The 23417-nt window shown below is 49.7% G+C and overlaps 8 protein-coding genes across 8 annotated transcripts; 4 read left to right on the top strand and 4 right to left on the bottom strand.

The window, feature by feature from the left end:
• Positions 1–6222: 6222 nt before the first annotated feature.
• Positions 6223–8697, top strand: FPOAC1_004774 (uncharacterized protein; the record flags this gene model as incomplete). The annotated part of the gene is made up of 1 exon (XM_044849313.1): positions 6223–8697. The coding sequence occupies one exon, from the start codon at positions 6223–6225 to the stop codon at positions 8695–8697; it is 2475 nt and encodes an 824-aa protein (XP_044708023.1).
• A 685-nt stretch (positions 8698–9382) lies between these two features.
• Positions 9383–10201, top strand: FPOAC1_004775 (uncharacterized protein; the record flags this gene model as incomplete). The annotated part of the gene is made up of 1 exon (XM_044849314.1): positions 9383–10201. One exon carries the CDS (start codon positions 9383–9385, stop codon positions 10199–10201), a length of 819 nt encoding a protein of 272 aa, XP_044708024.1.
• Positions 10202–10450: 249 nt separating this feature from the next.
• FPOAC1_004776 (uncharacterized protein) lies at positions 10451–11733 on the bottom strand (the record flags this gene model as incomplete). Its single annotated transcript, XM_044849315.1, has 2 exons — positions 10451–11599; positions 11662–11733. 2 exons carry the CDS (start codon positions 11731–11733, stop codon positions 10451–10453), a joined length of 1221 nt encoding a protein of 406 aa, XP_044708025.1.
• Positions 11734–12731: 998 nt separating this feature from the next.
• Positions 12732–13316, bottom strand: FPOAC1_004777 (uncharacterized protein; the record flags this gene model as incomplete). Its single annotated transcript, XM_044849316.1, has 1 exon — positions 12732–13316. The coding sequence occupies one exon, from the start codon at positions 13314–13316 to the stop codon at positions 12732–12734; it is 585 nt and encodes a 194-aa protein (XP_044708026.1).
• Positions 13317–14283: 967 nt separating this feature from the next.
• FPOAC1_004778 (uncharacterized protein) lies at positions 14284–15013 on the top strand (the record flags this gene model as incomplete). The annotated part of the gene is made up of 3 exons (XM_044849317.1): positions 14284–14304; positions 14464–14622; positions 14720–15013. 3 exons carry the CDS (start codon positions 14284–14286, stop codon positions 15011–15013), a joined length of 474 nt encoding a protein of 157 aa, XP_044708027.1.
• Positions 15014–15783: 770 nt separating this feature from the next.
• Positions 15784–17735, bottom strand: FPOAC1_004779 (uncharacterized protein; the record flags this gene model as incomplete). Its single annotated transcript, XM_044849318.1, has 5 exons — positions 15784–15812; positions 15870–16038; positions 16088–16411; positions 16477–17457; positions 17526–17735. 5 exons carry the CDS (start codon positions 17733–17735, stop codon positions 15784–15786), a joined length of 1713 nt encoding a protein of 570 aa, XP_044708028.1.
• Positions 17736–19102: 1367 nt separating this feature from the next.
• Positions 19103–19363, bottom strand: FPOAC1_004780 (uncharacterized protein; the record flags this gene model as incomplete). Its single annotated transcript, XM_044849319.1, has 2 exons — positions 19103–19264; positions 19337–19363. The coding sequence occupies 2 exons, from the start codon at positions 19361–19363 to the stop codon at positions 19103–19105; spliced, it is 189 nt and encodes a 62-aa protein (XP_044708029.1).
• An 877-nt stretch (positions 19364–20240) lies between these two features.
• On the top strand, positions 20241–23104 carry FPOAC1_004781 (uncharacterized protein; the record flags this gene model as incomplete). Its single annotated transcript, XM_044849320.1, has 2 exons — positions 20241–20288; positions 20339–23104. 2 exons carry the CDS (start codon positions 20241–20243, stop codon positions 23102–23104), a joined length of 2814 nt encoding a protein of 937 aa, XP_044708030.1.
• Positions 23105–23417: the final 313 nt, after the last annotated feature.

The following is a 23417-nucleotide window of genomic DNA, read 5'->3' on the forward strand; positions in this document are numbered from 1 at the left end:
AGAGCAAAATCGATGCTTGGTCAAAATCTGGCACCTCATCCAGCGGTATCATCACAACACCGTCATCCAGATCTAACCGCGATGATGTCCATGACCTCAGTAGATCTATTGACAGTCCTATCCTCAAGCAGCTGGACGCCCAGAAAGCCAGAGAACAGGCAAGAGCCAAATCAAAGACCAACGCTATGCTTAAGTCCAAGTCGAAGGTACCTGATCAGAAAGCTATCTCCGCTCTGAAAGAGAGTAGACAGAAGGAGAAGCTTGAAAAGCAGAAGCGTGATGCTGCAGCCATTGCGAAGGCCAAGGCTCTCAGAGGAGAGACTGTGCCTGGCGAGGGTTCGGGCTTGCTTGGTCTCGGCCTTAGCGGTAAAGACCACGGCAAGAGCGAGATAATGGTCAACAGTTCGGATGAAGAATCTGACGAGGACGAAGAGGACGACGAAGAAGATGCCGATAACGAACTCGCTGCCCTAAGCACCGGAGGTCTGAAGACCATGGACGAGGCCGAGAAACGCCTTTCAAAAGCCATGCAAGATATGATTCGTAGACCGGTTAAGAAGGTTAGACAACAACGCTCAGTCAAAGAGATGAGAGCCAGACTGATTCCGCCCATGGATCGACTGCACAACACCATCCTATCTTGGGATATCTTTCATGGCGGTAACGACCCCCCGAAGGGTCCAGTTGCATCCGAGGTTGCTACCAAGTATTCGAACCCCAAAACGTATCAAGACACCTTCTTTCCACTACTAGCCTCAGAGGCCTGGCGGTCATTCGTCACAGCCAAGGATGAGATAACATCCCAAGCCTTCGGCATGAAGATTGCAAGTCGTGCCAGCGTTGACAGCTACCTGGAAGCGACGTTCACGATGCCCGTGGTTCAAAATCGGGAGCGTGGTGTTTCTGAGGGGGATATTCTCCTCGTTTCCGAATCTGAAAATCCGTTGGGAGATCAGACAGCTCGGCATTGTTTGGCCAGAGTTCATCGTATTACATACAAAAAAGAGTTGATCGAGATCACATACCGTGTGGCTTCTCGAAACAACCCTATGACACAGGTGCTGACCCCTAACGTAAACGTTTTTGGAGTGAAAATTACCAACATGACGACGATCGAGCGAGAGTATGCTGCTCTGGAAAGCTTGCAGTACTACGATCTGATGGACGAGATTCTGAATGCAAAGCCGTCCCCCATTCTTCGATATGATGAGGCGAAGGTCAATAACTGCATGCAAAACTATTCCCTGAACCATGGACAAGCTATGGCTGTTCTAGGTGCGCACGACAATGATGGTTTCACTCTTATTCAGGGGTGAGTTGCTCTATTACAATCGTTTTCAAAGCTAACGCAAGCAGTCCACCCGGTACTGGAAAAACCAAGACCATTGTTGCCATGGTTGGCACTTTGCTCTCTGAACAGCTTAGCCAAGTTGGCAACCAAGGTATTCCTGTGGGTGTCCCCCTACGACCAACTGGCCCACAGGCGGCAATCAATCAAAAGCGATCCAAAAAGCTTCTTGTTTGCGCGCCAAGCAACGCAGCTGTAGACGAACTAGTGTTGCGACTGAAGGCTGGAGTTAAGACAATATCAGGCAAGACCAAGAACATCAACGTGTTACGACTTGGTCGCAGCGACGCTATCAATGCCGCTGTAAGAGATGTGACTCTGGACGAGCTTGTTAAGGCCCGCATGGAGAGTGACCAAACCAAAGACAAGGCCAAGGCCAACCGTGATAAGCTTCATGAGGATGCCGGAAAGATCAAAGAGCAACTAGCAGTCCTTCGACCTCTCATGGAAGCATCAAAAGAGCATGAGGACCGAACAATTTACAACAAGCACTCCCGAGAGTTTGATGCGTTGAAACGACGTCAGATGGACATCGGAAAGCAAATCGATGCCGACAAGAGCAGTGGCAACTCGGTAGCTCGAGAAATGGAGCTGCGCCGCCGACAAGTCCAGCAAGAAATCTTGAACAATGCCCAAGTACTATGCGCTACTCTGAGTGGTAGCGGCCACGAAATGTTCCGAAACCTGGATGTCGAATTTGAAACGGTCATTATTGACGAAGCTGCCCAGTGTGTAGAGCTGAGTGCCTTGATCCCCCTCAAGTATGGTTGCTACAGATGTATTCTTGTCGGTGACCCCAAACAGTTACCCCCCACAGTCCTCTCCCAGTCCGCAGCGAAATTTGGTTACGACCAAAGTTTGTTCGTCCGGATGCAACAAAACCACCCCGACTGGGTTCACCTGCTGGACATGCAATACCGTATGCACCCTGAAATTAGCATGTTTCCTAGTCGTGAGTTCTACGAGGGGCAACTTGCTGATGGCCAAAACATGCATGAACTCCGGCAGCAACCATGGCATCAGAGTGCGCTACTTGGACCTTACCGCTTCTTTGATGTCCAAGGTGTCCAGGCGCGAGGTCACAAGGGACAATCTCTAGTCAACACCAAGGAGCTGGATGTCGCCATGCAAATGTACGATCGCTTCAGCAACGAATACGGCGAGTGCGACCTGACAGGCAAAATTGGTATCATCACACCCTATAAAGCCCAGCTCTATGAGCTGAGGAACCGTTTCCGATCGCGATATGGTGAGAGCATCACGGATATTATCGAGTTCAACACGACAGATGCATTCCAGGGTCGTGAATGTGAGATTATCATCTTCTCATGTGTTCGTGCCAGTTCTACAGGTGGTATTGGTTTCATGACTGATATTCGGCGTATGAACGTCGGCCTGACTCGTGCTAAGTCGTCTCTTTGGATTCTTGGAGACTCGAGAGCACTTGTTCAAGGAGAGTTCTGGAAAAAGCTTATCGAAGACGCTCAGTCCAGAGACCGGTACACGAAGGGTGACATCTTGTCAATGTTCAGGAAACCTTTGGAAAAGGCCAAGCCTGGCACTTACCTTCCACCGCTACCACCTAAAATCCAAGACCGAGAGGTCGTGATCCGAGATGTATCACACACAATGCCATCGGTGCCTTCTTCTCGGTCGAATTCGCCGAATAGCGTCGCAGCTCAGACAGCAACACCCGTACCACATATACCTGGCATTGGAGGAAGTAAAGAAACAGAAATTGTACCGCGGTCTGCTGGACCCCCTGTCATTCATACGCCAAGCGCATCTGAGAGAGAAATAAAGAAGCGGCCACACGAGGGGCAGGAGACAAATCAGCCAGTGTCCAAGAGGGTACGTTAACATTATCAAAAAGCCTAACAATTCGTTCGTCTATCAACTAACGGTGATGCAGATAGCGAGTGACACTAAAGTTCGAAGCAGCGGTCTCATGAGCAAATTTGGGCAGAAGCCGCCTCGGCCGCCCAAGCCCCCCACAGATCCTTCAGCAATGTCGGTGATGGGATTGGTGCCTCCCGAAAGGCCACCTCCTGCTTCCATACCGACTGGCCCGACTGAGTCTTCGAATCAAGTTCGCCGACAGTCATTGGATGCAAATCGACAGGTACGTGGAGAAACAAACTTCAAAGACTTGATTAGACATTTTACTTACATCAGATTTAGCAAGCTCGACGTCCACCTGGACCACTACCGCCATCGCGGAAGAAGGCCAAGCCAAGTCTCTTCGTACCGAAGAAACGGTAAAGAGGGACAAATTGTTTATTAAAATAGAGGGGTTATAGATAATCGAAGCATTTTATGGGCGTTGGAGGAAGATGGGCATCATTTTCCCTTCGTATGAAAGGACATTCATGATTGGTATTGGAAGAAGCTGCAAAGGTTGCACCCTTCAAACAACTGAAGATGCTTTAAATAATTGCTCTACTCTTGGCTCGGGAGCATGATTCGAAGCCAAGCTACAAGATAGTCTGGCGAGTACATGTGCGGGTGGGTTTTAGGGTGATTAAATATGCAAGGGACTCCTCTGGATAACGGGTGGTTGAGCAACCCGAACATCTCCAAAGGTGGAAGGCGTATATCACAACGTGGCTCGATGGTGAGGTGAACTATGGTAGTATTCTATTCTCGCCCACACACGTAAAGTCGGTGCGTAGAAAATCTCTGCACGTCTTGAGACTTGAATCAAGCCCGATGTTCCCCCAAATCAAGCCTGATGAAGTTGTAATATGTCACGTGACATGAAGCAAAACACCAAGGTTTGGGTGCTTACGCAAATGAGCATGGTTCAGCTCGCCTAACCATCCGTTAGTGAAGACGATCTCCAAGAGCCAGGATTTTGTCATCTCACTTAGCAGGGGCAAGTTGCAAGGGGCCCTAGCAGAGGACAGGGTTAGGTCAGGTAATGTAATGTCCGATCCCAGTCCCAGTCATCCATCACAAGAACAAAGTTGTGCACTTACACTATCATGGTCGGTGCAACATGACAACAAATTCGAGGCGTGCGTACGGATACAACAATAATGATGTAAAGGGCCCGTGATCTCAGGCGCTGACGACAGAGTGCGGGCTTTTTTATTAGTCTCCCTGTGGCTTTTTTGTTAGAGAGGGCGGGCAGGCCAAGATAGGTAGATTAGCAACAACAGCCATGACGCTATGGTGCAGCTGCACCTGAAAAGACCACCCAGGCACACAATTTGCTTCCCCCCGGTAACTTGGCAAAGCGAAGGCGCTAACGGTTTCCCGCAGATGAGATCGGCGGTGGCTTTTCCGGGACCATGATGAGAAGAGCTGAAAAGAAATGTTTCCCTCCCCTCCCTCACTCTCTTGGGACTTCAATATGTGGTTGAAATGGGGGAAAACTACTGTTGCGTTCGCGTACGATGTTAAGTTACACGTTCAGGTGGTGTAACGAATAATACATACACCATGGGTATAGGACAAAATAAGACAGTCATATGATATAATGATCCCAATCAAGTTGTTATTGTTTCCGCACTGACCAATCTTTGTCATATTGTGTCTGTTCACACGACCCGGCAGTTCCACCACGATATTACTCACAGTTCAGCGGTGACGACAGTACTGATTTCACCTTGCTTTTTCTTGATAGGTAAAGTTTGTGGAAGAGGCTGGGGTCTAAGACTTTGCTTTAACAGTAATGTTTTGCAGTGATGGGATAAAGAAACATTAATGTATAGAGATCTGTAATTCATCGAGGGGCAGAGAAAAAGCAAAAAGAAGCAAATGTGATAGGAATGGAGCTAGACATGGGGCTGGAAAATGAGATCTCCAAAGCAAATACGACTAGGTAGTTTACGTTGAGTGGATTTGTACCTATGTATAGCAGAAGTAATCAATCCTGGTACTGTACAGACGTTGATCATGGTCGTAGCCCGAATAGCCGGGCAAATTGGCTTCGTTTCCTTCGCCATTGCAACCTTGGAAAGGAAAGGGACAGAAAAAGGGACGCGAATAATAATGACAGAGATTAGCTGGGCTTAGAACAAAGGAGACGATCTCCCTTCTGACAGAGAGACCCTGATTGGGCAATGTGACTAAAGGGTTTCTGCCTCCCATCCATTAACATTGGTCCCAGAGCTAGAGATGATAGCGGCAATCTTGGCCTTTGGGGAGCTGCCCAGGGTTCTACGCAGAGTGACGGCATTTTTCTGCTTGTCTTGTGAGGGGCCTGAGAGGGGAGGGAATAAGAAAAGAAGGGCCCTGATTCTGAATTGGGCTGGACTAGAGTGGACTGCGTTATGCTGGGCTGAGCTGTGACATGGATATGGATGTGAGAGACTAACAAAGATGGGATTGAGTTATGGGACGTGGGCAGAACGAGGCGTCACTCCCCCAGTTTTGTAGTTAATTAACTACTAGGTAGGTAACCTCTTTCTTTTCTTTTTGCAACACAATCACCTCTCAACTTCTTCATCTTTGTCATAAGCTTGGCCATCTACTGCTAGTCACAGAGTACCAAAATACCTCGCCGTGGCTTTCTAGTTCACCCTCGTCTGTCCATTATACGATCTCCAAGTGACACAGATTAACAGCCCATCTCCACTATCACGCATTCTCCCGTCTGCAACATCCCGTCTCCCTATCCCCCAGAGGAGGAAGAACACGACAAAGCCCCAATAGCAGAGACCATACTGTACGTACGCAGGGTCAGCTGAACCAGCATCTTTTCTTTTTCTTCCTCATTCTTTTGCACATATCCATGCTAACACAATACTATAGGCCATCGTCTTGTCTCTCCATGGATGCGAGTGCATCGTTTGGCAAGAGCGTCTAGACAAACAAGCAATCAACCAATTGATTAACTAGACCCATGTTTCATTGATTGTTGGCCCGGCATGGCTCAAGTTACTGGCCTCGATCCTGAGGCCTCTGTCACGTCGGGCAATGGCGCTTCCTATCCTCGCACAGCCCCCCCGGGTTTTTCTTCTCCATCTGCATCTTCTTTTGCGTCTGCATCTGGTTCCAAGAGGCTGAATCGACGTTCGTACCAGAATCTGCCGCGCTCGAACTTCCAGTTTCAAGCACAAGCACGTACCCGGCCAAGAGCAAAGTCTGCGTCAAACCTGTCTGCCCGACCCAGCCAGGGCCAGGACCAGGACCAGGACCAGGACCAGGACCAGGACGTACGATTCAACGACGACACCTTCATCGGCCAGAAGGAAGACGACGGCGAACCGCATGATGGCATTGCAGAGCTAATTGACTTCCTGAGGAATCACAGCCCGCCGTCTGGTAACTTCATGTCTATCCCTGATGACATTTCCCCCGAAGACAGGGGGCGATGGTACAGGCTGCGGAAGCTAGGCAAGAGAAGCAAATCATTTTCCAAGTCGCCTCAGACAATTCGCCTCCCAGACTCAGCTGTCTCAGGCACCACGATAGGGGGACACAGGCATATCGCAATATCTATCCCCTTGGACGCCTCGCCATTTGGTCGAACACCTAGGTCTCAGTATCCTGTTTACCAGCAACGGAACGCCAGACCCCTTAGTTCCCAGTACGGTCCCACGAGAGCCGTCGTGAACGACAAGGGTGTCGTAACAGTATTGCGCACCGTCAAGGAGGATCGGGAGACGAGCCCTTCAGTGAGTCCAGCAAATTCTCAGCTCCTTCTGTCTTCAGTACCCCAAGGATCTCCGAATACTGCGACTGAGGGACGATTTCATCCGGGGACTATTAATAGCCGCAAACACGCAAGGTCACCAGAGCACTCGAACGTTATGGCGACACCTCCTCCAAGGGTCGTATCCTCGGAACAGGTCAGACAAGCTAACGAGCAGTCCCGAGGATTTCAAAACCATGATCAGGGCAATACGTCCGCAGCGAACCCAACTCAGCACGAGCGAGCTCCGCCACGAAACTCGAACTCAGCAGCGGGTCGCTTCGTGCATCTCGGTGACCTGTCGATCGATACCATGATGTCTCAGCCAGTAATGACAGATATAAAGTCAGAATCTACTTTATCTGCCCGTCCTGTCTCTCGAGACGGATCCTACCAGCATTCACTTTCTAAAAGCATCATGACTACAAGCGACAACGACCCTGTGGTTGGAGAGGCCAGGCCAGTCGAGGCGAAGTCTGTTGCAGCCAGAGAGTCATGTATACGACCACCAACCAAGCAGTCTGGTGAACATCATGTTACTATCATCACAAAAAGCCCACTGCGTATATCTCGGGACTATTCTGCCCAAAAAAGTAGCGAGGAGTCACCGTCTTCGTCGTCCAAATCACCCCAAAATCGTCGTGACAAAGTAAGGGACAAGAAGAAGAGGGATCTTGAAGTTGCTTCTTTGAAGCGACGCAGCATGCTAGTCAATACGCCAGAACCCAAGCAGGAATCTGACAGAGATATCATTAAGGAGATGCCGGAGGATGATGCGGATGAGCCCCCACCCGTCCCTTTAAAATCACCCCAGAGACAGAGTATCTGCCCTATTATGGTCGTCGCAAACGTTAAGCCATCGCCTCCTCCATCAACTAGCATCAGCACCTTTCCCGAGAAGAGAGGTAGCGCGGATTCCGAAATCATCAAGCCTCTCTCGAAATCCAAATCGGGCGGGGTCAGCTTCCTAATTGGAGACGAAGACACAACCAGCCGGCCAATTTCACCCTCTCCCGTTTCTTACATGAACGGATCTCCAACACCGCCCCAGTCAGCTCGATCATCGCCAACCCACGAGCACAGGTCTCAAGATCGAACCTCTCTCTCTCGTCGTCGGGAATGGAACGCCGCACGAGACATTGAACGCAAACGTAAAGAAGCGGCATCTAGCAGCAGCCCCCAACCTAGAGCGAGAAGAGCGACTACGGGCCGAGACGAGAACGAAGACAAGACAACTGGTGCAGAGGTTCTTCGACGATACGAAGCATACCGAGAGTACCGTATCAGGGAGATGGAACGCCGCGTTCGACGACTAGAGCGCAACGGAGACGTGTGGCTACGAGCGCTCGTGCCAGTACTAGACAACCTCAACCGCACACTTGCCAGCTCTCAGGATGAGAAGACCAGCAAAGCACAGGGATGGGTCTCTGACGACGACGACAAATCAAAATTGCCGAAGCCTTCGCCGAATAGACCATCGAGTCGAGGTCGGATGATGACCAGGGCAGGCACATCAGAGCGAGAATTCCTGGAGCAACTCGTGAGGACAAGGGAGGAGCTTGAAGCAGGGAGCATCAGTGACGACATGAGCGGATTCGATACCATTGAGCCTCTCATGAGAGAATTGGCTGGACGATCTCGACTTAGCTTTGAAGCACGATCATTGGGAATGGACGACGAGGGACTGCTACAATCGCTCTCCCATTAATCAAACGTCAGACGAAAGAATAAGGGTTAATTTTATGGGACGGGTCTTAAGATTTTGCATTTTTATTTGCCGTGTGATGTATTTGGTCTGTTCAAATACAACGGAGCGAAGCGTTTGGACTTGGAAACCTTTCAACACTTTATATAGTATACCTACTTGTTATGCACTCGACGTGCGCTTTCCTAGTTAACGCCTTTTACGAACCACTCTAGAGCATCATTTTTGCTATTATTTATTTGTCTTATTTATTTGTCTTATTTATATAATCAATCGTGCCCCATTTGAACTGGTAAATTGTAGTATTTGATCAGGAACCAACTACATTTCCAACGGTCAACACACAACAAGCTCAGATACTCAAGAACTTAACGCCTCAAACAGCCGCGTTCTCTACTTGGTTATGCCCGGTTGGGTATTAAGCAATCTGCACGTAGATCGGGGCCCACTCAACTGGCATCTTGATATTGCATGACGTATTTGGCGTATTCGGGGATATTCTCAACCTTTCAGGGACGTCTCGTTAATAGGTCTATGCATCATTGAAAAGATGAGCTGCCAAGTAGTTGTACGATCGGAACAGAACTGTGAATTACCCAATAAATAAATTACTCAGCCTCATATACTTTCTGTAATCATTCTTTGAAGGGATCCAGATCATACACACGTATTCATACCTAAACACAAAATGAGCAAACCATGGATATTTGTGTCACCTTCAACCAGGGGAATTGGCCATGCTCTTACTCGCCATCTCCTTCAAAAGACGTCCCTTCCTATTCTTGCAACAGCCCGTCTCCACCACGACCCAGAAGATGTAAAAAAATCACTTCTTGAGGGCCTTACCGAGAAAGACGGCCTTGCCAAACGCCTCTCAATAGTCCATGCAGATGTCACAAACGACAAATCTCTAAACGACGCTGCGTCGAGAGCCGCGGAGCTGTTCCCTACCGACAAACACCACCTTCGCCTTGCATGCGCCGTCCCTGGTATTCTTAGACCCGAGAAAAACCCCAGTCAGATCGACGCCAATGCCAGTCTGGAGCAGTTCCGCGTCAACACCGTTGGCCCTCTTCTTCTCATCAAGCACTTTGATCAATTCCTCCCCAGACGGTCCACCAAGCTGGAGCAGAGTCCCGAGAGTGACGAGGTCAAGATGCCACCACACTCTGTATGGCTCAGCATGGCTGCTCGCGTGGGTTCTATATCGGACAACAGAGCTGGAGGTTGGTTCTCGTACCGGGCAAGCAAAGCAGGCGTCATCAGTCTGGGTAAGAGTTATGATATTTTCTTAAAGGGGCGAAGTGGTGACAGCGCAATCTCTATTGCTTACCACCCAGGAACAGTCAAGACAGATCTGAGCAAAGACTTCTGGAGTAGCACCAAAGAAGATAAGCTATTCAGCCCAGAGTTTGCAGTAGATAGGCTTGTTAGTGTCGCGACAGGCACGACATTGGATGGACGAGGGAAATGCTGGGATTGGGACCACAAAGAGATTCTCCCATAGATGAAATATAACAGTAGACCCGCGGTTTCGACGGAATCAAGTAGACAAGAGGACTTGAAACAGTCGTGAGAATAAAAATAGATTGAATCAGTATCTGCTGTGCTTACCCCTAGCCCTGACCGACCTACATTACCGAACATAGTCATATATGAGACAATAAACAGCCAGACACAACCGCCTGCTGCCTGATAGAGTATACATTCAAAACCGAAAGTCAAGTCACATCAATAAACCACCAAGCCTCTTCGTCTATAGCTCGACTTCTTGGAAGGATGCTCCATCAGGTGTCGGTGTAGTCTTTGCGGTCGTTTCGTCCTCTGACTCATCCTCTGACTTTTCTTGCTTATTATCCTGCTCAGCTTTGACCGACTCCCCATTACTGGCTGGCCGCAGAGCAACCTTTTGTTCTTCTTTGTCCTCGAACCGTACCTTTTGTTCCTCTTGCGGCGACTTCATAGCCTTTTGTTCGACCTCAACATCTTCATCGTCTTCACTGCTGCTGTCGCTTGAGCTCTTCTTCTCGCCGTTCCCCTGGGGTGCCTCGACTTCCTTCTTTTCATTTTCTTCCTTATCCTGTATCTTGTCGTCCAGCTTCTCCTCTGATCGCGAAGCCGATTCGCCGTTCTGACTGGGTGGCACGGGCAAGCTCTTCTCCTCCTTCTCGGGGGGTGGCGGTGGTGTAGACTCCTCTGCTGGGGGGCCAGGTTTCATTGCATCAAGGTAGAACTTTGTGACGCCCAGAATACGACCGCCCTTTTCACAAGCCTCTACCCATTCGGGACGTACAACAGGTATGTTACTCTCGACAGCCTTCTCCCATTGCTGCCCGCGACCCTCAGTTGTGACGAAATGCGTCGTATCAATGCGGACTCCATCCACAAGCTTGGCTCCAATGCGCTCGACCGCCTTTGTCAGATTATCCCTGATAGAGCTTGGTAGTATACCAGTGGTAATGGTGATACCTCTCAAGTCTGTCATCTTGTGCGTGCGCACCGGTACGCGCTCGCTAACATAGGTGCCTGCGCTCGTGCGTAGAACTAGGTGGAAGGTGTACTCGGTATCGACAGCAAGGCCACTGATCTTTGTGCTATGCATTTGCAATGGGCGAGGAATGTTTCCGGCCTTCTGGCCATTTCGGTAGAGGCTCAGAGAGATGAGGTCGGCGGTAGCAAGTTGGATAGGGTCCCATTCCAGGACAACCGAAGTCTGAGTAGCATTGCGGCAGCGCAGCACGGGGGTCGCAGGCTCGGAAGCACCAAATGAATTGTAAATGTTGTCTTGAAGAGTACGGAATGCACGATCGGCGGTTGCTTCTTTGGTAGCGTTTTGCGAGACGTTGATGTCAACGATGCTACCAGAGGAGATGTTAGGAGGGAGAAGGATGGAAGGAAACTCGATCTGCGAGAACAAGACATGTCATATTAGCAGATACCCGAGTGAGCCTTTCGAGTGCAGCTTACCAGGCGCTTGTCCGGCGTCAGAAGGACAGTAACGCCGGCATCGACCTTGCCGACAGTGAGAGAAACAAGCATGGCAGCTCAAATCGCAGGGGACGAATGAGAGTAGTGACAGGGACAGGTTCTGGGAGAACACACGAGCGCAATGGAAAGTGAAACAAGGTATATTCGATTGGGAGGAATTGCAGAGATAGACAAGTGTAAAGTATGTCTTCGCTGTCTTCCTACGCTGAGGAAGATGCTGCAGAGGAGAAGCAAGGGAGGTTGGTGATAATGGTAAGAACGTTGACGTGGAATCTCTGGGGTAGGTAGGTACATCCAATGCAAGCCACTCAAACCAAGAACAAAGAGCTCGAGGGGTTTGGGGTGGGCTTAGGCACGGAACCGCGTGTGGCCAAGCAGGAACGACTCCTGAGGGGTGAATAGCCCCTGTATTTTAGGTCTCTAATAAAGCTTACACCCCTTGTGAGGCTCCCTAGCAGGTAGGGGGCTAGATGGGTTGATCTATCGCTAGGTAATTTAAAATGTGGTGTAGGAAATAGATGAACAAAAGACAGGTCTTGATACCAGCAATTTAACTCAATAATTTCGTCTCTTCCGCGAGCTACCAACAGTCAAGCTTTTGGCTACCCCAGGGACCTGGAGCTAGCTACGTTAGAAGAAAGCTTTTGTCGTGCATACACACTTGCATGGAAGTGTTGTTTGTATCAAGTGTGCGCCCCTTGTCAAGCTACAGTACGTATTATCAATTTAGCCCAGACATGGTATATTAGATGCTTGAAGCCATTATTGCATCCCCTAAGATCAAAGGAATGAATTTCAATTGAATAATCCAATATGGTCAGTGGAAATGTTCTAAACATAAACGGAGATCTGCTGTATCTCTCACAGCGTAGCAAAAGGCATTGGTATCAAAGTTTCCATAATATACACTGAGCTTCTCAACCATAACTCCAACAAGCAAGCCCTTCGTAACAGTCATTGTTCCCTTCAATACATCGGGTCCATATCCAGGGCTCAACTCAACAAGTCCTGGGTAGAAGAAGGCTCGAACTTTCGACATGAAAAAATACCTACCGTTTTTTCTCCGAAGTCGTCGGCGGTCTTTTCTTCTTGGCGATTTCGCGCAAGTGTTGCTGCCACCTTCTCCGCACTGCCTTTGCTACTGCCTCCCCGAGAATGTGGGCTGGAGCTCGACTGACACGCAATACGTCGAGTATCCGTATCATGACAGTCCCTTTTGGTCCATCCATGGAAAACCCCAAGTCTTTTGCTGCCCTCCAAACAGCTCCTGATATCCTCTTCGTTGTTAAGCTTCTCACGATAGCATGGTCGCCGTGGGATGTCGTGTATACCCACAGGGGCTCCTCTTCCAGCCTTTGTCGGTACTTCGACATGACCACGGGTAGCATTGAGGACCCTCCAGGCCTTAGATGTTGTAGGTCGAATGGATGCAATATGTACAAAGGCGAATACTGGATTTGGCAGCCGAAGAGAACGCGGACTTGCTGGGCATCAGGGCCCAAGTCCAGGTGTTCAGCCTTGGAATTATCGTACTCGATGCCTGTCTCCTGAAGAAATGACCATACTTCTGGTGTGGTGTATAATTGATTTGAAGATGAGATATGAGACTGGGATGCTGGGTTTGGTACAAACATTTTGATTCGTTTCTTTTCTTGCCCATGTTTTTGTGGATGCGTTCGTATATTTACGGTCGATTGGGCCTGGTGAGATTTCGGTTTCCGTTTATTGGGCGCATCTTTCGTTGCGGAAGAGTAGGAACGGCATATGTGTAAGGGCATCGACCGCAGATGCGTGCAGACTGAAGACGTTCGTGCTATTGGCATGATAATTGCGGGAAAGCAGAGTTTTTGATTGTGTTCCGATTGTGGTCGCTCTGATAAAACAGAACTCTCGGAGAGGCGTCGATATTAAGTCGTAAGGTAATGCGCCAGCAGAGTGGAAGTCTACAAGATGAACTATCGCAACCTACTAAGGTACGTGAGGATTTGTCTTTACGATTTCCAGATGGGTATCTGCCAATGACGCCACATGTGGCAGTGCATTAAGTCCACAACAGAGTATCAGAAAATTGGTGCGGAAGCATCCATAGGACGAGGCCAGTGTTCAGTTCCGGAAATTTCTTGAGCGCCTGTGATCAGCAGTGACTCAGAGTGAACTCAGTAAAGTGGTTGAGATCTAACTGATATTATAGGAAGTGGTTCTTGTGCATTCGTTTTTACCATCTCGATATCCAGCTGTTCGACTCAAATTGACATTAACAGGTCTTATACTTCTAGTGGCCGACTTTTCTGATTGATACGTGGTAACGATACCTTTTTTCTTGAGCTTATTAGCCGTGTTCTTAAAGTAGGTACCTATCAATCGCTAAACCACTCAGCCGCCACACTTTGACTCATAGTGGACTAGTATATAAATCACAAGCCAGTCGCCCCATTTTCTCTTGCAGCCAACCCAATCTTCCTCAGTCAGCAGAGTAACTCGAGGAAAAATCCACTTTCTGTCCAAGGCCCATCAACGGCACTACAACATCATCACCAGCTTTCTTCTCTCCCCACCAAAACCTCTCTCCTTCACCAAACCCATAAAGCATAAACCGCCAACATGCCTAAGAACAAGGGAAAGGTAAGCAACCCATCCTCACTCATATCGTCCTCGCTATTCTCGCTTCCTCTCTCCTTTCCTGAGTCGCATTTCCACGCTTGCGATCGCTGCCCCGCCCCCACTATCGTTGCCCAAGTTCTACCGCAAATAACAAAGGAACTATCGCTAACAATTCTACAGGGTGGAAAGAACCGCAGACGTGGTACCAAGGAGAACGATGACCAGCGCCGAGAGCTCACCTTCAAGGAGGATGGTCAGGAGTACGCCCAAGTGATTAAGATGCTTGGAAACGGTCGTCTCGAGGCTCTGTGCTTTGACGGCAGCAAGCGTCTCGCCAACGTGAGCAACCCCCGAATCTCCGCCCCGCCAAAATGTTCCGCAAGAGACTCTTGACTGGCACTCCTTCCTTGCTGTACCATGCTAACCTCTATTGTAGATTCGTGGAAAGATGCGAAAGAAGGTCTGGATTAATCAGGGTGATATTATCCTCCTTTCTCTCCGAGACTTCCAGGACAACAAGGGCGATGTTATTCTCAAGTACACTGCCGACGAAGCCCGTACCCTTAAGTCCTATGGCGAGCTTCCCGAGAACGCCAAGATCAACGAGACCGATTCGTTCGGACAGGGCGAGGATGGCGAGGCCTACTTCGAGTTCGGCGACGCTGACTCAGACGAAGACTCTGACGATGGCGCTGCCGGTAAGAAGGAAGTCGACATTGACGACATTTAAGCTCCTTCCTGGAATCACCAAATCCCATTCTCTCTCCACCGAGCCCCCGACCTGGTCCCGGATGCTTTTCGAGTTCCTCGGCTGGCGTTGTTGATACTGTCTTCTCTCTCAAACCCGGAGCCGAGCACTAAAACTCTGTGCGTCGGGTCACACGACAGTAGTTGCTGTGGAGTCATAGACAGCCATGGTGGGAGGGACGTCATGGCGTGTCGCTCTCTTGTCGATTTACAATATCACGTTCAAGTTTTCTGTCTTGGTCTGTTATTAAGGTAGTTTTACTGGACGAACATGGTTTTTTTCTTAACGCGTCATGATCATCGCATTCGTCTCAAAAGCACAGGGTTACTTAGACAAGACAAGAAAATGCATACAATTCTTTCATTTTTTTTTTTTTCATGCTTTCGCTACATCCAGGCTGTAATCAAAACAACGACTAACATTGTCTGCTGTGTTCTTTATTTTCTCATTCTGGTGATATTGGACAACTACCCAGCACCATGCAAGCTTTTCCTTGCAACCATAACCGCCGCACCTTGCCGTGCCAGTATTTACGATGGGTATAAACGCACATTGGCTTTTTGAACACGTAGAGCGGATTGAAAAACTGCGTCAGTCCGCGGCCGAGAAAACGCCTGCAGCTGAATGATCTGAAATCACCACCATTGTCCAAACGCGCGTGCGTTATCAACGCTGGATCAAGGAGCTCTTGTGGGCTTCGCTTGCTAGTTCTCTTCTTCCTTCTCTTGAGGTTTGCGGCTTTATAACCTGCCTTACCAATCGTCGTTATCGCTTTCATCATCTAGACTGGGGTCAGCACTGTCTTCTTGATCAGTATAAGACTGGCATCGAAACTTACCACTCTTCGAGACCTTTTCCTTTCTCTTCTGCAGCGCCGCCGCAAGAGCATCAGCCATGCCACCGCCACCACCTGAAGCACTAACAGCTGAGGCTGTGGCACTGTTTCCGCCAACGTCGCTACCGCCAACTTGAGCACCACTGCGATCGCGGATCTGTGAGCGATCAACCTTTTTTGAGAGAGTGAATACCGCCAGCTTGTTGAATGCCTGCTAACACAGCAGATCGCCCAGGGGCTCCTGCAGCGGGGAGAGCAGGGGCACCGCCACCGGGAGGCATCGGTGGTGGTGGAGGAGGTGGTGCACCAGGACCTCCTGGGGGTGGCGGGGGTGGTGGTGGAGGAGCACCGCCGCTTGGTGGCATAGGAGGTGGTGGAGGAGGAGCAGCAGGACCTCCAGGTGGTGGAGGCGGTGGTGGAGGAGGTGCGCCATTTGCTATTGGAGGCAACGGTGGAGGAGCTGGAGGATGAAAGCTTGCGGCCGGAGGAGGAGGTATAGGCCGAGTGCTTGGAGGCGGCAGTGGTGGAGCTGAACTTGTTGGTACCTTTGGGGGCAGAGGCGGAGGAAGAGCTGCGGGAGGTCGCTGCGCGGAGGAGGTGGAGGAGGAACCGATCCACGGCTGGGTGTTGGCGGGGGTACCCTTGAGCCAGGGAAAGGAGGAGGGACTCCAAACCTGTGACTCTCGTTCTTCGTCGAGTCCATTGGAGTCTTTGCTGGTCGAGGAGGAGGAGGGGGTCCAGGATTGGATGTTGCGGGAACAGCTCGGGGGGGTTCAGAGTGAGCGAACTTGCCTGCATCTGCCAATGGCGGAGGAACGCCAAACTTTGGTCGAGGAGGTGACGGTGCTCGCTCCGGCGCTGTCTCGGCTTTGCCAGATCGTCTCGGGGCCGGAGGAGGTGGGGGTCCGCCTTTTCTCGGGGCCGGTGGCGCAGGAGGTCCATCTTGAGAACGGCCAGCAGGCGGCGGAGGAGGGGGCGGTGGTGGAGCTCGAGAGCTTCGTCCATCGTTGCCGTTGGCAGGTGAAGCTGGTGCTGGTGGAGGTGGAGGTGTTGAGTGAGGTTGAGAAGCCTTCTGCTGCTCCTCCCTCAAGAAGTCTACGATGAACTCCTGGTTCTCTTTAATGAAGTCATCCGTCAAACCCTTGTCCTGAAGATCCGCTCCAAAGTGCTCACGCCAAAGGGGGTCAAAGGCATCCAAAAGAGAGAACTCCGAATGTCTGTGGCCGTTGAGATTGGGCGTTGAGTTAATGATGTGATGTTGAATGGAATTTGCGGGCATTCGTGGAGACTCCGGAGGTGTCGGGCCTGTAGGATGGTGGGTGGAATGGCGATGGCTGAACAATCCTCCCAGCAATCCATGCTTATGAGACGGTTGTGCTCCTCCTCCGAAGGGTGTTGCCTTTGTGGCTCGACTTGCGTTCTTTTCTCGCTCGTCCATCTTCTTTTTGAATTGTTTGGCCTCCTTCTCATCGACAAAGCTCAGGCCAGCCAAGCATTCCTCGAGTTCGAAGGTATGAAAGAAAGTTCGATCCTGGTTGTAGTTCCATGTGTCGAAGATCTCCTGGTCCCAAATCACTCCTCGGTTGGTGGGCTGGGCGAGTTAGCAAGCAATGGTTAGGAGTGGCATGGTAGCCACAAGAGACTGCATCATGAGCATACCGAGATATCGACCATCTTGATCCAGTACGTATTTCCAACTAGATCATTGACGAGCGCAACGGCTCCCTGAATCCCGGTATAGGTCCATTTTGAGCGATTGGGGTAGGCGACATAGAGTCTAGCAACAGCGACGGCCTGGATCTTGTTGGACTGTTTAGGAATGAACCGTTTGACGGTATCCTTGTCGTCGTCGTTGAGAATGGACGGCATTGTTGCGTCGCAATCGAATAGAGGTGGAACGGATCGGAGTCGTAATGTCAAGTGTGTCGAAGATGTCGTAGCGAAGGATACGAACGAAGGGTAAGACGAATTCGCCAGTCGTCGCCTCGGCTGAACGCGTGGAGTGGCGCTTGTCAAGCAAGTCTCTCCTCTTTCAGTGTCTTCAGAATCGCTTGGCGCTCGCGTGAGGCAGCCGAACTCTGGGAGAATGCAATGCAATGCTTAAGAGGTTTCGCAGGTATTCTACCAAGAGAGCGTATGAGCGCCCGAGCTTCCGGGCTTGAGTGGTAAGGGATCCCTCTCGAATGGCGTAGGTGAGTGAGCACGGATAGTCGTCGCACGCACGTCAAAAGGTGTTCGTCCGTGGGGAACGGAACCAGACTGGGCCAGCGGTCGGTCGGTTAGAATGATGTGTAAAGAGACCACTCCAGGCCAAGACGGACGAGGGCCAGCCACAATGGTCTAACTACTAGATAGGTAGCACTTGCAGAAGCTGACCGCAGCCACAAATCGAAGCGGGGCAAACTACGTCTTTGTGCAGATGACAAAGACGACAGGTTTGGTTTGTTCTCTTGGTTGGAATGGGCAGCGTTGACTTTATGGCGACAATCACCAGTTCTACAACTGTGAATATGACTGTGCTTGTGACATTCTATCACTACCTGACCAAGGTGCCCTGCGTAATGCAGCGGTCAACTCTCAAAGCTTCAGGTATCGATCGAACTGTTCACCGCTCCAGCCACCTTACCAGGTTCTAGAAATTTCGCAGGGCAGCAGTAGACGGGCTGTTGGGCAGCCAGAGGTTAGCAAGTCAACCGCTGTCTTTTGGTGGAGCTCATAAGGGGCACGGCTTAGTGGGTGTGTGTTGGGGGCAGAAAGTTGGCTGTCTGCCCGGCTGTTCATTGATTAACTGCCTACTACTCCGTAGGTACAAAGGTACTGACTGCTACCTAGTATGTAATGAATACAAGAACTTGGGGTAGCTGCAGCAAGTGCATCAGTCCATGAGCTGTTACAGCAAGCAAAGTACTCTCAACGTTTGGATAATGTCTCACTGCATAGAGACCATTGTCTCGGATCTGAGGTATAGGAGGGGTATAACTACCTAGGCCGCAGTGGTATAGAAATCAACTAGAAATCAACTAGCTGCGTGTCGGGCTACCTGTCAGCGGGGGCCTCTGAAGCTACCGTTGGTCAGTGCCATGATGTGAGCATGAAATCACGACTTAACAACAATCGACACGTTCATATGCGAATTACAGATAGCTGTGTTGTATTAAGGTCGTAAAGTAATCCGTTCCCATATCTATTCATACAATCATGTCGGCGAAATAGCTTCTGCTGCAGAAGTCACCTGCTTATTTCTTGTTGAGAGCCTCCATCTTGGCCTTGCGCTCCTCCTTAGTACCCTCTTCTTGAGGCATATCCTTAGGCATGGCGGGTCCGGGGTGAGCGTTAAAGGCAGAGACCTTGTCCTTGGCTTCATCCTTGATGGGCTGAATGGAGAACTGCTTCTCGCCCTGTTAAAGAGACGGTCAGTACCGTATTACACGACGCAGTATTGAAACTCGCACGTAGCTGGGCTGACTTACGTCCTTCTGTTGCTCAGTGCCAGTCATTTTGGTAATTTGTTTTTGTAGGTTGTTTTTGGTAAAAGAGAAATGGTTTGTTGGAGTTAGGCTTTCTTGATTGATTTAATCTGATCTGGGATCGTAATCGATAGGTACTCCAGTCGGGGTTGTCAACGTCCTTTTGTAGTCACCAGCCCTATCATGACCGATGACGTCGTCGCCCTACGTAAGACTATTCTGTGGCGCAATCTGCGACGGGTAGAAACGCAAGCTCTTTGAGGAAGTGTCACAAGAGATCAAGTACAGTTTCTAATTGGTTCTCGTGTTGCAAAAACCGCCGGTGTCGAGACCACTACTGTGTAGGACTCTGCAGGATCTTGGGAATGACGTGGTGATGGTGATTGTATGTCCAAGTGGGCATAGATAGATAGGCATGATAGCCACCATGAACTCAAGGCTATCATCAACAGTCGTAGTATATAGCAACATTCCACGCGACGACAAGCTGCACAACATCGCAAAATGTTCTGCAGTAGTTTCCACCAGCATTATCCAGATGTGGTACTACCATGGAACAAATGGAAAGGTGACCGTAACAATACACACTGCTGCGCCAGTAGGGTGGCTGATACCTTGGCAGCCTGGATAAAACTTACCACCGGAGCTTGATGAATGAATGGGCAGTCTTTGGCATGACATATTCTTAATTTGTCAATCATTGATTTTACTCGTTTAATATTGGTATCATGATCATTTAGTAGTATTCGTTCCATGCATATCATGATTACTCTATCTCATGGCTGCGACTTAGACATTCCCCGCCATGGCTTGGGTTACGCACTAAGATCTTCAATGCATCATTCACGGTCATCATTCCTTCCTTTACAACACTTTCTCTGCCAGCACCAATACTTGGGTGGCCCGCATGTCTGCAAGCAATGCTCCCCAGCCAGTGAAGCTTTCACTTCCGCTTGTATGTTGGCCAACGGTTTCCTACTATCGCATCTATCTAATTGATTCTAGGAATACCAGCAGAGCTTATTCCAGGAGCTTCGCGCCGAAGATGAGCTTGTCGTGATCGCCCGCGGCCTTGGGCTAATGCGTCTTGTCAATAATCTCCTTCATTCATACGACGCGGCTGGCAGCAATTTGATTGTCGTGGTCGGTGCTGATGATCGAGAAAATGGTTGGATTGGAGAAGCATTGGCTGAGCATGCGGCCATCAGCATGTCGCCCAAGGCGCGTGGCTTGACGGTCGTCAACACGGATTCCCAGACCGTCAGTGCAAGAGAAAAGATGTACACCAAGGGTGGAATATTCAGCATCACATCGCGCATCTTGGTCGTTGATCTCCTCACAAGTTTACTCAACCCCGAGTCCATCACTGGTCTTGTTGTGCTTCACGCCGATCGTGTCATTGCAACATCTCTTGAAGCTTTCATCCTAAGAGTTTACCGCCAAAAGAACAAGATTGGTTTTCTGAAAGCCTTTTCTGATAATCCTGATCCTTTCACGACCGGTTTCTCCCCTCTAGCTACTATGATGAGAAATCTTTTTCTTCGAAAAGCCTCGCTATGGCCCCGATTTCATGTCACAGTTGCGCAATCGTTGGAAGGAAAGAAGAAGGCCGAGGTTATAGAACTCGAAGTCCCCATGACAGACTCCATGCGTGATATCCAGACCGCCATCATGGAGTGTGTTGAAGTCAGCATTCACGAGCTCAAGAAAGGTAACAGTGGTCTGGAAATGGACGACTGGAACCTCGACAGTGCTCTTCTCAAGAACTTTGACGTCATCGTACGACGACAGCTGGATCCCAATTGGCATCGTGTGAGCTGGAAAACCAAACAAATTGTCAACGATCTAACGGTACTGAGGGGCATGCTCAATTCGATTTTATCGTATGATGCTGTTTCCTTCCTCCAACACCTTGACACCATACATGCAGCTCACTCTCCACCACCAGGGTCGACTCGGCAAAACCAGTCACCATGGCTTTTTCTGGACGCTGCCCAAACCATTTTTGACACCGCAAGACGACGAGTTTATTCTGCTAGCGCCAGGGATGCGGCTCGGGAAGATAACATCGACTCCTTGAGACCTGTCCTTGAGGAGCTTCCTAAATGGGCACTACTAGCCGAAGTCCTGGAGGAGATCGATCGCGACTTATATTTTGAGCCTCCTGTTCGAGACGATTCTAATGGCACCATTCTCGTGATGTGTTCAAATACCGATACATGCCGCCAGTTACGAGACTTCTTGCAGACAATGCACGTTAAGCCCAAGACGGAGAAGCGAGCTGGAGAGGACGTAGAAGATGAAAATAAGCCCTCTGCAGCTTTCATGATGCGAAGGCGCTTGCGAAACTACCTTAAATGGAAAAGGCAGTTTGCTCAGGTCAGCGCCACTCTCTTTTCTGAAAACCAAAAGGCTCTTAATGGTGCTACTGACACCCGCCCGGGTTTTGGGGGATTGAGGGGCGGGAAGGCTCCTGCAAATAAGAGGCGGCGAGTACGCGGTGGAGGCAACGCCGGTACAAGCATGGGCCGCGCTGAAAACGGCAGCATCATGCAGTATATCGAAAAGCCAGGAGAGGTCGCCGATCTCATGGCAGAAGTACAGGTCACAGAAGAGGAAGCACAACAGAAAGAAGATGTTGTATCCGATCCTCTTGACAATATGGAAGAGTACTTCAAGATGTACGACATGCAAGATCTCGTCGTTGTTCATGCCTATGACGGAGATCAGGACGAGCATGTTCTCGAGGAAACCAAGCCCCGTTACATCATCATGTACGAGCCTGATGCTGCTTTCATTCGTCGAGTTGAAGTATACCGATCCTCCCACAATGACAGGAACGTGAGGGTATACTTTATGTATTACGGTGGCTCAGTTGAAGAACAGAAGTACTTGTCATCTGTCCGCCGAGAAAAAGATTCATTCACCAAACTCATCAAAGAAAGAGCAAGCATGTCGCTTGTCATGACAGTCGACCCAACAGAGGATCCTGAAGAGGCGTTCCTCCGCACCGTTAATACCCGAATTGCTGGTGGTGGAAGGCTGGCTGCAACAGCTGAACCACCGCGTGTAGTGGTAGACGTACGAGAATTCCGTTCTTCTTTACCCTCACTCCTTCACGGCCGCTCCATGGTCATAGTCCCATGTATGCTCACGGTTGGAGATTACATCCTGTCACCGAATATCTGTGTGGAGCGTAAGTCCATCAGTGATCTGATCTCATCGTTCAAGGATGGGAGGCTCTACAGCCAGGCCGAGACCATGTTCCAGTACTACAAGAATGTGATGCTTCTGATCGAGTTTGACCAGAACAAGTCCTTTACTTTGGAGCCATTTGCCGATCTTTCTGGGAGCCTAAGCAGTGTTGCCCCGACTAACATGTCATCCGATCTTCAATCCAAACTAGTGCTACTCACTATAGCATTTCCCAAGTTGCGCATCATCTGGTCCTCTTCTCCTTATCAAACCGCCGAGATCTTTGAGACTCTCAAGACCCAAGAAGAGGAGCCAGATCCGATCGCCGCTGTCAGAGCCGGTCTTGATAAGGACGCCCGGGCTGAGGAGCAGGCTTTCAACCAAGAACCACAAGATATGCTTGCCATTGTGCCAGGTGTCACGCCACAAAACATCAAAAACTTGGTTGTCAAAACCGAGAGTATTCGCGAGGTTGCTAATATGTCCGTACAAGAATTAACACCTTTGGTAGGCGCGACATCTGGGCGTCAGATCCATGGGTTCTTTACTCGTAATGTAATGGAAGAGGATGACTGAATTAATGAGATAGGCGCTAGATCATTTTCTGCTCACATAAAATTAACAAAGTTTTTGCATCGTCCACGCATCGTCGTATTTTACTGTTGCCATATATTTTGAATACCTATCTTTTGCTGAAACTGTGGCGTTTACGATGATAGATAACGTTCGTGCATATGACAATTCGACCCTAGCATTATGCTTAACTCAATTAATCGGGTCACTGGGTGGATTGCTATACCATGGTCAAAACAGTCACTTCGAAAGAGTGGTCGGTACCAGTATTCGCAGAAATACTTCTGGATTGGGTATCCTAATGCTATCGCAGGAA

The sequence above is a fragment of the Fusarium poae genome, chromosome 2 (genome assembly GCF_019609905.1).
Source record: "Fusarium poae strain DAOMC 252244 chromosome 2, whole genome shotgun sequence".
Lineage (NCBI taxonomy): Eukaryota > Fungi > Ascomycota > Sordariomycetes > Hypocreales > Nectriaceae > Fusarium > Fusarium poae.